The 14,871-nt window shown below is 34.0% G+C and overlaps 1 protein-coding gene across 1 annotated transcript; it reads right to left on the bottom strand.

Moving 5' to 3' along the window:
• Positions 1-6,833: 6,833 nt before the first annotated feature.
• On the bottom strand, positions 6,834-8,721 carry LOC134250135 (protein IMPACT homolog). The gene has a single exon (XM_062732487.1). It carries the CDS (start codon positions 8,711-8,713, stop codon positions 7,487-7,489), a length of 1,227 nt encoding a protein of 408 aa, XP_062588471.1. The 5' UTR covers positions 8,714-8,721; the 3' UTR covers positions 6,834-7,486.
• Positions 8,722-14,871: the final 6,150 nt, after the last annotated feature.

Raw genomic sequence — 14,871 nt, 5'->3', positions numbered from 1 at the left:
ACGTGATGACTTGAACTTTTTAATCGTCAATTGCAACTTCCCTTACTTTTGCAGCAATACCTTCAACAAATGCAAACGGAGTTTATATCTTTCAGTTGATTCAATACGCTAGAGCATGCTCTATGTACACATGCATGTACAATTTCTAAAACGAGGTAAATTATTGAAAACAAGTTGATGAAACAAGAATATCTGCAGTCTCGTTTAAAGTCATCATTTCGTAAGTTCAGTAGTCGGTACGGTGAAGTTGTCAGCAAATAAATTTATCATTAAGTCAAATGTTGACTGACGTTTATCATACAAACTGGTAGTCCATTGTTTACACATTGAATTGACGATGGATTTTTCGTCATTTCCCGATCATGACAAGGAGCACACAGAGGGGGTGGGTTGGGGGTTGGGTGGAGTCGGCAGGGGATGCACACTCCTCCATGGCACCTGGTCCCATCTCTGATGTTTTGGAGGTCCGTGTTTGCTCTGTTCTATGTAGGTGATGAAGATGTATTGCTGCATAAGTAAGGGAAAATGACAATTGAAAAGTTAAAGTCATCACGTTTACCATAAAGCTTGGTTGTACTCTCAACGTCTTTTCAAGTAAAATATCTAATTTCGATACAAATCTGTCAAATTCTGTGGTATTTTGTTTCATTTCAAGCTCATCGGGATATATCGTTTCGACATAAGAATGGGAATAACCATTATTAATTCACAGTATGTTAATCTAGATGTCGAGTTGAAGGCCACTGCACGTTTTTCTTATTTTCATGTATAAGATTTTGGACAAATTCCGCTTCACATGAATACAAAAATACGATTTTTTCTGATCAGGAGCTATAGTTATAAAGACAGATTCATATAGAATAGAATATAATAGAATAGAACTTATTACAAATCATATATTAACAAGCAAATAATTCATTCTGAAACATTTCCGAATTTGCATAAGATTTAATTACATGAATTTAAAAGATTCATTAAAAACAATGCGTTTAACTCAACGGCCGTACCCCCCCCCCTTCCCCTAGATAGAACGTTCAATCGTTAAAATGCCTCCCCGTATGATTTTGTTGAATTGGTTTTTGAAGTTTTGTTTATATAACAAGTGTAAGTCCAGTTTAGTACATAAATTGATAAAATGAAACTACAAGTATACTGTCCGTCCTCCCCCGATCTGAAATTTCTCGATCTGCCACAGAACATTTTAGCTTTTGTACATTTAGAGCGCTAAATTGGTACTGAAACTAAACCTGAACATACCTCAAATAGTTAGAATAATCTAACTGCGTCTTGGGACAAGCCCTCACCGGGTCTGTAGGACATTAATCATTTTAACGATAGAACATTCTATCTAACCTCAAAAAGCACCTATCTTTAGATCATTCCGAAAATCTTGCTGCTCTTCTTCTTTCAACATGTCAAAAAATATTTTTTCATACGACTTAGTATCTCGTTCGTACGACTTATCATCTCGTACGTACGACTTAGTATCTCGTTCGTACGACTTAGTTTCTCGTACATACGACTTATTATGTCGTACAAACAACATAGTATCTTTCAATGCGATTGGTCAGTATTAATTGCTGGATTATTTCATATGCAAAATAGTATTCATTTCATACTGATTGTTTGGCCATTAATTGTTTGCTGAATAGTCGACGACGGATTTTACCGTAATTTCCCGATCATGACAAGGAGCACACGGCGGGTAAGACCGCTCGATAGAGGATACTCACTCCTCCATGGCACCTGCTTGCACCCGTTTTAGAGGTCCGATTTGCTCTGCTCCAGAATTTCAATAGAGAATAATACATACCCTTTTCCATATCACAACCTGTATCAGCCCTCGACCAATATCAGCCCTCGGGCCTTCGGCCCTCTGGCTGATATTGGTCTCTCGGGCTGATACAGGATGTGATATGGAAAAGGTAATGTATTAATATGTTTATTACATACTTAGTAATAAAAGACAGCATACATTAAGTTGAGAAGAAAATAAGTAAATAATTATGCGTGGACTTCTTAGATTCATGTATAGGGTCTATCGCTCAAACCATTTTTTTTTATTTTTTTTTTTTATTTTTATTTTTTATTTTTTTTTTTATTTTTTTTTTTTTTTTTATTTTAACACTTTCACATGTACATATAAAATAATTTTCATCATTTGGTACACAATAACATCAGGTCTACACACAGTATAGAGTTATATTTATAGAATGTGAAAGGTGTTTTTAAAAAAAAAAAAAGACAAAGAAAAGGGGGGTGGGGGGTCAGCAAGAAAAAAGCCTTTCTTCTATTACAAATAATACAAAAAAAATCACTCAAATAAATTATAGGATGTACATGTATATATCAGCTTGTATATGTAACTCTATTACTTACAATATATCACAAATATTTTGCCAATGCCTTTCATATTCTTCATATTTACAATTCTTCATCAATAAAAATTTTTCAATCAAAATTCTATCTGTGATCCTCTTTAATACAGCTTCAGCATCTATTCTTGGAACATTCTTATATTTACAGGCAAAAATAAATTGTTTTACAATAAGTATTAAAAGGTTTTGAAATTTATAAACATTCATATTTTCATATTTACCAAATAGTATTGCTTGTTTATCAAAACAACAATGAATATTAAACTTATTTAAAATCCATTCTTCAATAGTACACCAGAGTTCTTTTACATGGAAACATTCAACAAATAAATTATCAATTGTTTCTATGTCACTTCTGCAGAAACTACATGCTGGAGAATCGATCAATTTTAGTCTAAAAAGATAATAATTAGTTGGGATGATTCTATGTAAGATTTGATACTGTAGCCATTGAAGTTTAGATTCTTGAGTTATTTTAAAAGGAAGTTCAAATATTTTAGCCCAGTCTGCCTCATCAAAGATAAATCTGTTTTCTCTCCATTTTTTGATTGAGTTAACTGGCTCTTTCTTTTTACTTATAAATATGTTATACATATCCTTACAACCTTTATCATGTTTATAAAATACAAAAATGGAATTTGGAAGATGTGGTCCAATCAACTTAGCATTTTTAATTTCATCACAGTTTATATTTTTCAGTCTATCTAATACTGCTATTCTAAGTCCATTATAATCAACAAAATTTGTTTTCACTTTCAAGTTTATTAATGAGTCGAGACTTATGAAACTACCCTCATTGTTAAAGAGGTCAGTAAGAAAAACAATACCTTCATTAAAATAGTTTTTCCAAAAAAAAGATTTATTATTAATTTTAATCCTTGGATTATTCCATATATGTTCAAAAAGCACATGCCTGTCCTTTTCTTGATTTATTATAGTTAGCCTTGCCCAGCTTGACAGAACTTCTTTCCAAAAAACATTATTTAATCTTGTTGAGAGATTCAGAATATAATCAGAACCCCTTATCCAAAGATTGTTTATATCAACTTTTAGTTCAGCTTCAAATAATTTTACCCAGTTTGCTTGTGAGTGAATAAGTCTTCTAATCCAACTTGATTTAAGGGCAGAAATGAATTCTGTATAATCAATCATTTTTAGACCTCCATATTTATAGTCCTGGATTATAACATTTTTCTTTACCTTGTGAGTTTTGCTACCCCAAAGAAAATAATACAATTCAATCTCAAACATCTTCAAAAAGTCTGACTTAGGGTTTGGTAAAGTAAGAATTAAATGGTTTAATTTGGGTAATATTAAAGTTTTAATTACTGTTAACCTTCCAACTGGGGTAAGTTTCCTTAAACTCCACTTACGTAACAAAGTTTTGATTTCATTTAGCTTTATGGAATAATTAAGATCAAGCATTTCATCCAAGTTTACTGAAAATTTTATTCCTAGAAGATCAAATATTGAATTTTCCCAGTCAAGCTTCCACCTTGAGTGATGAAATGCGTCCCTTGAAAATTTTTTACTTCCAATCCATATCATTTTAGTTTTTAAGAAATTTATCTTTAAGCCTGATATATTAGCAAAATAATCTAATTCTCGGAGAATACCATCCATAGATCTTGGTGAACCATCTGAGATAAGAGAAGTATCATCAGCATATTGAGAGAGTTTGTACTCTTCACCCTCAATTGTTATACCTTTTATATCTTGATTATTACGAATTAAGATTCCAAGAATTTCAGCACATAACAAAAAGAGATAAGGTGAGATCGGATCGCCTTGTCTGCATCCTCTTTGGGGGAAAAGATAGTCTGAAGTAAATCCATTTTGTATAACACATGATTTAATACCATTATAGAAGGTTCTAATCCAATTTTTAAAAGAGGGTCCAAAATTAAAAAAGTCAAGGGTTTGATATATAAAGTTCCATGAGATTGTATCAAAAGCCTTTTCAAAGTCAATTAACATCAATAGGCCAGGTATTTGATTATATTCTGTATAATGCATTATATCATATATCAGTCTAATATTCTCTCCAATAAATCTATCTTTTATAAATCCAGTTTGGTCTCTATTTATCAACTTGCCCAATTTAGTTTTCATTCGTTCCGCGATGCATCCTGATGCTATTTTATAAACAACATTTAAAAGACTAATGGGTCGCCAGTTTTTCAGAAATTGTTTTGGCTTTCCTGTTTTTGGGATACAAGTAATGATTCCTAATTTATTTGAGTCTGAGAATTGAAGTTTTTCATTTGAATTATTTATTGCTCTTGTAATAAAGGAGCCAATATCTTTCCAGAAAAATTTAAAAAATTCACATGTAAATCCATCCGGTCCTGGACTTTTGTCATTTTTCATTTGTTTTAGAAGTTTAAAACTTCAAAGTTTGTTACAGGACCTTCCAGACTGTTTGATTCTTCTCTACTTAATTTGGGAATATCATAATCTTTAAGTCTATCATGAATATTTTCAGTATCTACATTTTCCCTTTTCTTATATAAGTTTTCATAGAAAGCTTTCGTTTCATTTAATATCTCGCTTTGGGAAGAAACAATCATCTTCGCTAGCCAAGGGTTTCTGATACGCTACTCTCCTCATAAACCCTTGGCCTATGGTGAAGTCAAAAGACGGGATTGTTTTCTGTCACGTGATCTCGAATCTATCAAGTACGCACAGATTGCGTCATCGCCAGAAATAAAGACACGTGTTAAGAAAAAATTAAATCAAAGTTTTTTTCAAGAATAATTAAGATGCAATAATTGAGTTATGTTTATTTATTATGTATAGAACAAATCTGATGCTTCAATATAGATTTTTGATCACATATTTAGAAGATATTGGATGACACCATGGCTATTCATAGAATTGAATGTTATCTTACGGATCGTTGTTTACTGCGTTTTTCATTTCCGAGATTAAAGAGTGAAGATGTATCCCGAACGCAAATATCGTCATTTACAAAAAAACAATTGTTGATTGGTCGACCTGGGTATACTGAAATCCAATCAGAACTCTGGAAAAAAATCCCTATTTCTATGAACACCGTAGGCCAAGGGTTTATGAGGAGAGTAGCGTATCAGAAACCCTTGGCTAGCGAAGATGAGAAACAATTGATCCATTGTCCTTTTCTATTTTAGGTATTTGCTTACTTACATAGTTTCTTGATTCTAAACTTACAAAATATTTTGAGGGTTTTTCTCCCTCCTCGATCCATTTGACCTTTGACCTTATGCATTGACCTTTAAATTTTATGTTCTTTATTTCCTCTACTTCTCTTTTCTTTTCTTCAAGTTCATTAATTAGCTGATCTGTTAAATTCTGCTCTAATTCTAATATTTCTCTCTCTAACTGTTGTTCTCTTTCGAAAGTTTTCTTTTTTTTATATGTTGAAAATGAAATTGATTTTCCTCTTATTTCCATTAACAAAATATCAAGAAAGAGTTGGTCACTAATGGTGAGTTGAATAGTATCATTCTCGATGCAACTTATTTTTTCCATATTATATACTGGGCAAGAATATTGGATTTTAACATCCTTAATCTTACATTTTATTTGTTCAACATATTCTTTTTCATGCAACAGGGAATTATTGAATTTCCAGAAACCCTTTCCCTTTTTAAATTCATTTAATTTACAATGTAATAGAACTGGTGAATGATCAGAACAATAACTATTTTCAAACTTGACACGTGGATTCATAGCTAGCATGGATTCTGTTATCAGGAAAAAGTCAAGTCTAGCTTGTTTGAGTGGATTTTTTCGTCTCCAGGTAAACCTTTTTAAAACTGGATTATCTTCACGAAATACGTCCTTAAGGTTTAAAGCATCCATAAGCTTTATTACTTCAAGTCTTGATTTTGGATTGTTTAAATTTTTGTAATTCATTGAATCCAAATCTTTATCAAAAACTAAATTAAAATCACCCCCTAAAACAATTTTATGAGAGGAATGAATCTGCTCTATTTTATGGACTAAACTTATGTAAAAATTAGGTGTGTCAGAGTTTGGACCATAAATATTTATTAGTAAAAAAGAGACATCCTCAATAAAGACATCCAAAATTAGAAAATTACCATCAGTATCCTTATATTCATTGACGATTTTGAAATCAAAGTTGTTGTTAAAGAGGATAGCGACTCCTCTTGAATTGGACTTGAATGAACTAAAAAATGCTTTATATCCCCACTGTGCTCTTATCATATTTTCATCTTTTTCTACAAAATGGGTATCTTGTAAAAAGTAAATATTGTAATTCTTAGCTTTTAAGTTCTTTAGCACATCTCTTCTTTTATGAATGTTACCAAGGCCTTGACAATTTACTGAGAGTATTTTTAGGCTGTTATCATTATTATAATCCATAATATTCTAAAAAAATGATGAAAACACTGCTGACCCCCTGATAGACAGAAACAGAAGAAAAAACAAAAAAATAAAAAAGGTGTATATACAAAAATGTGTGGGTTGCCTGAGAATACATGCCTTGTTGATTTTGAGAGTAGAAAGTTTATACCAAAAACAGATTATAATTGATATTTCTTAAGAGTTAACATTAAACATCTCTTAAAAGAATGAGAATGGGTTTACAGGTGTAGGAAATACAATATACATGGTCTATTCTATTTGTAGAAAATATATGAATCTACCTAACAGGTTGTGAATTAAAATTTATTAATATATATTTTATTTTCTTATGAGGGAAACCACTACATGTGTAATGTAATCACAACTTGTCCGTCTTTTTAATTAATTAGATTATGTATCTATAAGTAACCAAAAGGACAATGTATACAGATCCCTATAAATAATGTGACATGTTGAGTAGAAAAATTAAACTTACATATCGCCTACAGTTGAGCTGATAAAAAGAATACACAACTTATTTCGGGAAATGCCATAAGGTAAGCAAGAACAGGAAATAGTATGTTTCAAAAACTGCCGGAATATTATTGGCTGGACGAAAGAAATCCGGGATACTTGAAAATTCAATAAAAATGTATTACACATTTTAACTTTAGATCACATTTAAAAAATAATTTCAGATCAAGACCAGAACAGCTCTAGAGTCAAAGATGATACTGTGTTTATTTTTCATGTTTTCAAACTGAAGTTGGTAAATTTTTTACCGCACTAAGACCTGCTTCTTTGATATGGGAAAATCGACGAGGTTCAATATTGTTTCCATGCCATCGAGAGACAACCACCAGTACGTTGTTAACTTCGTTTTCGGCAAGCATTTTTAAAAGTAACCTTCCCGCACCATGTTCCCCGTCATCATTTGATCCTTCATGGATTATCCCATCACTGCTTGTGAAGCGATAAGCATAAACGTTATGGCTCGCGCTGGGTACGGTTTCGATACGCATGATTTCCACTAATGATCGTTTAATCTGTTTATAGGAATCGACTTGGGTGGAATGCGCCATAAACCGGTTTCCGTTGTCCTCAATTGACTTTCCAGGGTTAACGGTAATCTTGACTGCGTCGCTGGAAATCACCTCATCTGCCGTTGGAAGAGATCCTACTTTCTCTCTGTAGATTGAATTACTCTGGGTAAAGATAAGCTTGTCCCCCTTCATTTTCGTCTCGATATTTCGTTCTGCATATTTTCTTTGAACTTCATACAGCTGTTTTCGTCGTTCCCGTATCTCCTCTGGTTGTTGTTGGGCAATTCTTATGTCCGAATTCTTTTCTTTTAGAACTTTTATGTGTTTCATAACAAGGTCTTTTTGGGCTTTATCGGCAAATTGCACACAAACTGGTCTTGGAAATTTTCGTTGAGCATCGTATTCTCCCATTCGGAAGAGTTTCTGTATTTGTAATTCATCAACTGCTGTCTCCCCCATGTTCATCTCTGATATGAATACATTTCTTAGAATTTGCGCAAGGTTCTCTGGTGACTTCCTCTCGGGGCCTTTTTCCTGCAGACCACTAACAATGATGTTATTCTCCATTGACCTTGCCTTGAGATCAACTATTTGGTTACTTTGTGAATTTACACGGTATTCAAGACGAATTACATAATTTTTGAGTCTGTTCATTTCACGTTCCATTTTTTTCTGGTTATCCTGTAGTTCTGTCACAAGGTATATTGTGTCATTAGCCTGTTCTTGAACAGTTTCAAGTCTTTCTTGAATGCCATTTTTTGCTCTGATTTCTTTCGTAATTTCATCTAAGTGTCGACCTTGTCCATCGAGCCGTAACATAAAATTCGCCAAAGTAGTCTGAATACTTGCAATGCCCTGCATTATATCCCTTAACTGAAAATCTTCCGGTTTCTGATTACTTTGATCACCTTGCTCCATACTCTCGTCAGTACTGTCCATTTTATCTAGTGCCCGTTTCTTGGAGATATCTGACATTGTTAAATGTATGTTCATAAACAGAATGAGTATCGCTCACCAGGTAAATACCATTGACTTACCGAAAATACACAGAAGGTTTTCCCGATGTTTAGCGTTACATTTCTTCTATAGGTTGTCACACAATACTTAACTCATTATCCTAATTAAAGTTGCTGCATTTTTGGGCTTCTGATTTTCGATGATTTCAAGTTTTTAGGTAAAAACTTTCCTCTCAGAAATTTGTGGTTGTCTACATGTCGGGCACTATTTTCGTATTCATACGATTTGGGTTTGTTTCTACTTCTATTTCAATGCACTCGATCCGTAATTTGAAAATAATCTATTACATGCATTAGTAAATTAAGATAACCTTATTTTTCAAAAAAAAAAGTTAAAATTAAGAGAATATGAACCTATCAAAAATTGTGTATGATCACAAGTACTGTTTTTGTGGTTTAATTTACTGAGGGTGTGATTTTGACGTCACAATAGCCGTATCAGCCCTGCAGGGCTGATATGGATTTGCGGGGCTGATATAGGTTATCAGCCATGCAAATCCATATCAGCCTTGGAGGGCTGATACGGCTATTGTGACGTCAGCCATATCGCATATGCAAAAAACCTGTATTTATTACTAAGTGTGTAATAAATATTGTTAAATAAACTTTTGAGCTTGAGTGTTGTTCGTTACCTCCATATATTTCACTTATGCTCTTTCACCCTTGACTCTTTTTGGAAAGGTACACGTTAATAAGGTGGTCCTCAGTGCTCGTCCTCATGCACAATACGACACAACACATTGTTAAGAGAATAATAGATATTAAATGACAAAGATTTATGCCAAAACATATTAAACGGTTAAAAATACAACCAACTAAAATCTAAATGCCATAATTCTTGAGAAGTAATAATGTCGCTTTAAACTATCGTAAAATGCCACAATATAATATAAATTTTACTATATAAACACACAATTGTGATTACAATGAAACCAAAGTAAAACTACAAGATAATGAAGACATTTTGGCAAATTGTAGAGATCTATATAAATTGTGTTAAAGACGGGTAACTTTCTGTCACCAAACAAAGATGTGGTTTCAAACATTTTCTTGTATGTCATCTAACATTTTGCCTCTTAAATCTATTGCGCATCTGAGTCTGTCCACAACACAAAAGCACTTTCCGCCCCGGTAGACTTTGTTAGAAATGAATCATTCTCGGTCAGTAACTGCACCTGGGCGTCATCTTCTTGACTACTAATCGTAGCAAGTGAATTCATTGGGCTCTGAAGAAATCAGATTTTTTCGACTTCCAATTACAACTAAAATGTCAAAAAGTTCACAATGACGAAGGTAGGGTTGGAAACAAAACCACTGAAAATCTGGCAGAATCCGATGTTGAAACGTTTTGAATACAACGTTAAATACTGATAAAAAATAGTTCATTGTCATAAAATCCACAAATCTAGATCATGTAAAGAAAATAAAGTGCTATATTTTTTTGAGAAATCAACCGCCAGAATTATTTTGCATAGTTGCTGAATAACTGAATCACGCGATGACCTCGTCACATCTCATGGGAATTGGCAGAATATACCTTTCTTTTTCATAATTTCAGTCAAAATTGACATTTTTGCTCCTTTACATTTTCTTCATATTTTCTGCTGTACTAAAAAATTTCAAAGATTATGTTTTAAAAAGAAGCGGAATTTTCTTTTTCTTGTATTTTCCGTGCTTATTGTCCAAGATTACTGTTTTAATACTTTATATGGGTTTTTCCCCTGTATTGCATTTTTGTATAACTTTTCAAGTTAGTATAAATAAGTACGTTAATGTGTATTCTCTTTAGAGAAGTGGACAGGCTTTCACCTACATCTAGATGTAAGCGAAAGCCTATCCACTTCTCTAAAGAGAATAGTTAATATAATGCATGTATGCTGAAAATGTATTTAGTTCATACATATAATCAATGTCATTATAAAGTACAGTGTGATATTTACTAAATGTATAAATTCAATTATATTTTTTTTCTTATTTAGAACTATACAAAGATCAAACGAGAATAACCATTAAGGGAACAGTTTCTGGATGACTTTTACTTACTGCTGTCTAGAAATCTGCAGAACCATACAGCCTATTATGCTTACACGTATTATCTGGTGATAAGGGAGGGGGTGGGGGGTTGGTGGATGTCCACTTAGGATAAAAACCTCACCATTGAATGTCTTAAAAATATGCATGCTGTGGTATTCATTATAAATTATCTTTTTCTCAATGGAAAGTAGAATTTTTCATGCAAACTCTATAACAATCATTTAATCGCTTTAAAATTTAATACTGGGCTTAGTTCATGTATTTGTTTTCTATACTAATTCTCATTTTTCCCCCTTACTATATTTTAGCTTCGAATCCTCGAGCAATAGATTTGCCTCTTCTGTATAATTAACAACGGCAAATTGGGTGTTCATGGAACATTTTAGTTGTTTTTATTGTATGGATTATTAAGTATGCAATTCTGAATAATATAATACCTTCCACCTGATGTGCAGTTGGAAGTATCTTGTTTCGGGAGGTGTAAAATAAAATATATCAAGATGTTATTATTTATTGCCCACTCTTTATTGACTTAAATTTGTTAAACTGCATAATTTCACATAATTCTTTTCTTCAGAGTTTCGACTTTTGGATTTTATTACTTTACATGATCATATGATACACATTAAGAGAACCAGGTGTTTTCGATCTTTAATGACATACAAACCTATAAATAAGATGATGCAAATAACCTTCATCACCTGCGCGGTGCCTTTTATTAATTAAAGGTAAGATTCAAGTTATATTTCTTCTTAAGGTAAGTACATGTATTAAACAATATAGAAATTTAATTCTATAACTGGTAAATCGTCTTACTGGTATTTTGATTTACCCCTATATAATTCATTCATACATGATAATTAATAATATACACTTGTGTGGTACTTGCTGCAGAACTGTAGCTCTTTGCCTGATCTGTCCGAATTTTCGGGCTAGAGCTAGAGTTCTGCAGCTAGTGTGTAATCTACCTTTTCAATTATAACGATCATTATTAAACCGTATGAGCAGAATTTTTAAAATAAAAGTTAATTATTAGCGAGGGTCATGGAAGCTTAAATTGAATTTCGCTAACGATCTATTCCCTATCAATTGTAAAAATGGGAGAGGACTATCTAAGTTTTTGGAACTTGTGTCCAATCCCTTTGACATATTGTCAATAAAATATGTTCAAAACAAAAACAATTGTAAAAACTATTTCACTTGACATTATAAAATTGTTAAAATTAATTCTCCTTGAATTATATACCTTTTTTTTTTTATTCACGTAAGGTTTGCATCTCGCTTTTATGGGCATCGCTCCAAGTAGTATGTAGGCTGCAATATTTCCGCATCTATCTGGTAGGCCTTGGATATTTTTAAGGAACTTGATTTCAAATTTCTCGAGCTCTGTCTTAATATCCTTGCTTGTTAGGCTGGTGACTTCGAGGCCGTAGCTGAATCTGGGTCTGGAGAACGTGGTGTAGAGTTTATAGGAAACTGTCGGGTTTAAACCATTCTCCCCATGTAGACCGGCTCCCAGCAGAGCGTGGAGAGTTCGTCTTCCTTTCTGTATTCTCTCTCCTACCGCTAGTTTATTGCCTTTCTGTCGGGTCAAGCCGATATGAGTAGTTCTCTCCACCTCCTGTATTTGATCTGATCCTAAATTCCAGGTCTGTTTTTTTCTCTCTGTTTCGTGGTGTTAAATATAACTGCATCACTCTTTGATGAGTTAATGCTCACTCCGTCAGATTGTGTGCAGTTATGCACAATATGCAGGGTACATTGTAGGTCGACTGGATTGTCTGCAATAATGGCCACATCATCTGTCCAACATCTGGTTATTATATCTCTTATACAAGCTAGGTGATAATGTGACTCCTTGCCGGATTCCCTGCTGGCACGCAAAGGCTGGACTCAAGTTTCCCTTCCACTTTACCATAGTCAGGGTCTCTGTTTGTAGGGTTTTTATCAGTAGCCAGTTGCTATGGTCGATTCTGCTGAGGTAGATCTTTCTTAATAGATGTTGGTAGTTGACTTTGTCAAAGGCTTTTTCAGCATCTAGAGTAATAACAGCAACAGGCTTTCCAGCGTCCCAAGCTTCATTGATTCCTTCTGATATTAGAAGAGCAGCGTTTAGTGGGTTTGTTTTCTTGGTAAAGCCTCGTTTTAGTTTATTTTGTGTGGGGTCTAGGATGTCATCAACTTTAGTTTGCAAAATTCCTTCAAGTAGCTTGTTAATAACCGGTGTTACTGTTATGCTTCTGTAATTGCCTGGTAATTTTGGGTCTTTGTTTTTCTTGATGATGGGTGTCAGAAGGCCAGTTTGTAAAATTTCTGGGACATGGTGTAGCTGGATGATGTCGTTGATCAGACAAGTTAGGTAGTTGACCAGTTGCTCTCCGCCGCTTCATGTTCGATTTTGATGCACAAGTGGTCAGGAGCCTTGCCTCTGGCCAATATACTGATGACTTAACTAATGGTCTTTTCTCTAATCTTTTGTGTATCGTCTGGGCTTGTGTTTAGGTTTATCAGTTCTTCTCTGACAAGTTTGTGTGTCTGCTGATCAAATTTGTCACCGTCCTGTGGTGTAGCAAGCCTTTCGAAATGTGTTTTTCAATAATTAAGTATGTCTTCTTCACTATCTAGTTCGTGATCGTCAAGTATCAAGGTTTCTCTGTCTTGGTTGTTTGATGCACCTCGCTCCCTAATTAGCTTGTAGAAAAGCTTATGGTCGAATTCTTGAGCATGCATGATTTTAGAGTATTTATCTTCACGTATTCTGGCATGATCTTGTCTTTGTTTTCTGCGCAGCTCTTTCTTTTGGGTTTTCAGTTTTTTGAGTGACCTGTTTGATGGTGCCTGAGGCGATCCCTTGTTTTTTCCATTCAAAGAATGCGTTCTTTGATAATTTTGCAGCTTCTCCAACTTCTTTGTTCCATGGGGTACGGCCTTTAGATTTCCTCTTTAGTTCATTAAGTGTTTCTTATTTATGAATGGAGTTTCTTCATGCTTTTATGCAGCACATTTGTCAGGTGGATGACTTTAAGGGATATATCAAAGTTACATTTAGGGGGTGTCGCTTCATTAAGCAGCTTGCTTACGGTACTGTTATATGTAGATTTGTCACATTTATCCCATCTCGGCTTTTTGGAGGTTAATTTTGTCTGTTTTCCTTTAGGAAATTTCTTCCGTAGCTGTACTTTTATTATCCCTTTAATCATGGTACATTGTATGGTCGGAAGTGTTGAGGGGGTGCGGTCCCTGGGTTTGAACTTCAGAAATGGATATCTGTTCTTGTTCTGTTGGTATGAAGAAGTGGTCTGTTTGAGATTTTCACTTCCCATCATGATGGTAAAATGTGGGGGAGGTGGTATAATTGTTAGGTGTAATGAGCCTTTCTGTCTTTAGGATTTTTTTGATTTCTTTATCATCTGTATTCTTTATCATCTATTATTTCTGTATACGGATGCGTTCATGTCTCCTCCTATGACGATAGTGTGGTGGTGCCGATATTTGATAAGAACCTCTATAAGAATATCAAGGGATTCTACATACTGAGTCCTGTAGTCACCGTTGCTTCTGCTTGGGAAATATATATACATTGATGATGCAGAGGGGTTTAGGTGCATGAGCACTCCATTTGTATGGCTGAGACTCGGTGACATCCGTCTGGTAAACTTCTGATGATTGGTGACAAAGACTTGTCCCATAAGAAGGTTGTGCCGCCGTATCCTCTGATCCTCTGAAGATGAGTAATTGGGTCTTCCTCATCCACATGCCGGCACATGTAAACATCTTGACGTCTCAGCTCCAATAACAACATCAGCAGAAATACCGATTGCAGCTTTTCGCCAATGTGTTTTAGTTTCACATCCAAGTAGATAACCAACAATACAGAGCTTGTGTTGTTGACTTCCGAAAAAATGGCCGTCGATTTGGGTTTATAGAAGCTCGTCGATCTCTAGATCACCTCGTTTCTATGATGACGTATTCTTACGAGTTTAAATTTAAATTGTATTATTTTTACGAAATAAAATTGGTTATTTTGAGACATTTAGTGTTGGAAAT

This window comes from Saccostrea cucullata, unplaced genomic scaffold, assembly GCF_032062105.1.
Source record: "Saccostrea cucullata isolate Sc308-1 unplaced genomic scaffold, CSIRO_AGI_Scuc_v1 ctg1653, whole genome shotgun sequence".
NCBI classification, from domain to species: Eukaryota; Metazoa; Mollusca; class Bivalvia; order Ostreida; family Ostreidae; genus Saccostrea; species Saccostrea cuccullata.
This window is presented reverse-complemented; position numbering and strand designations above follow the sequence as displayed.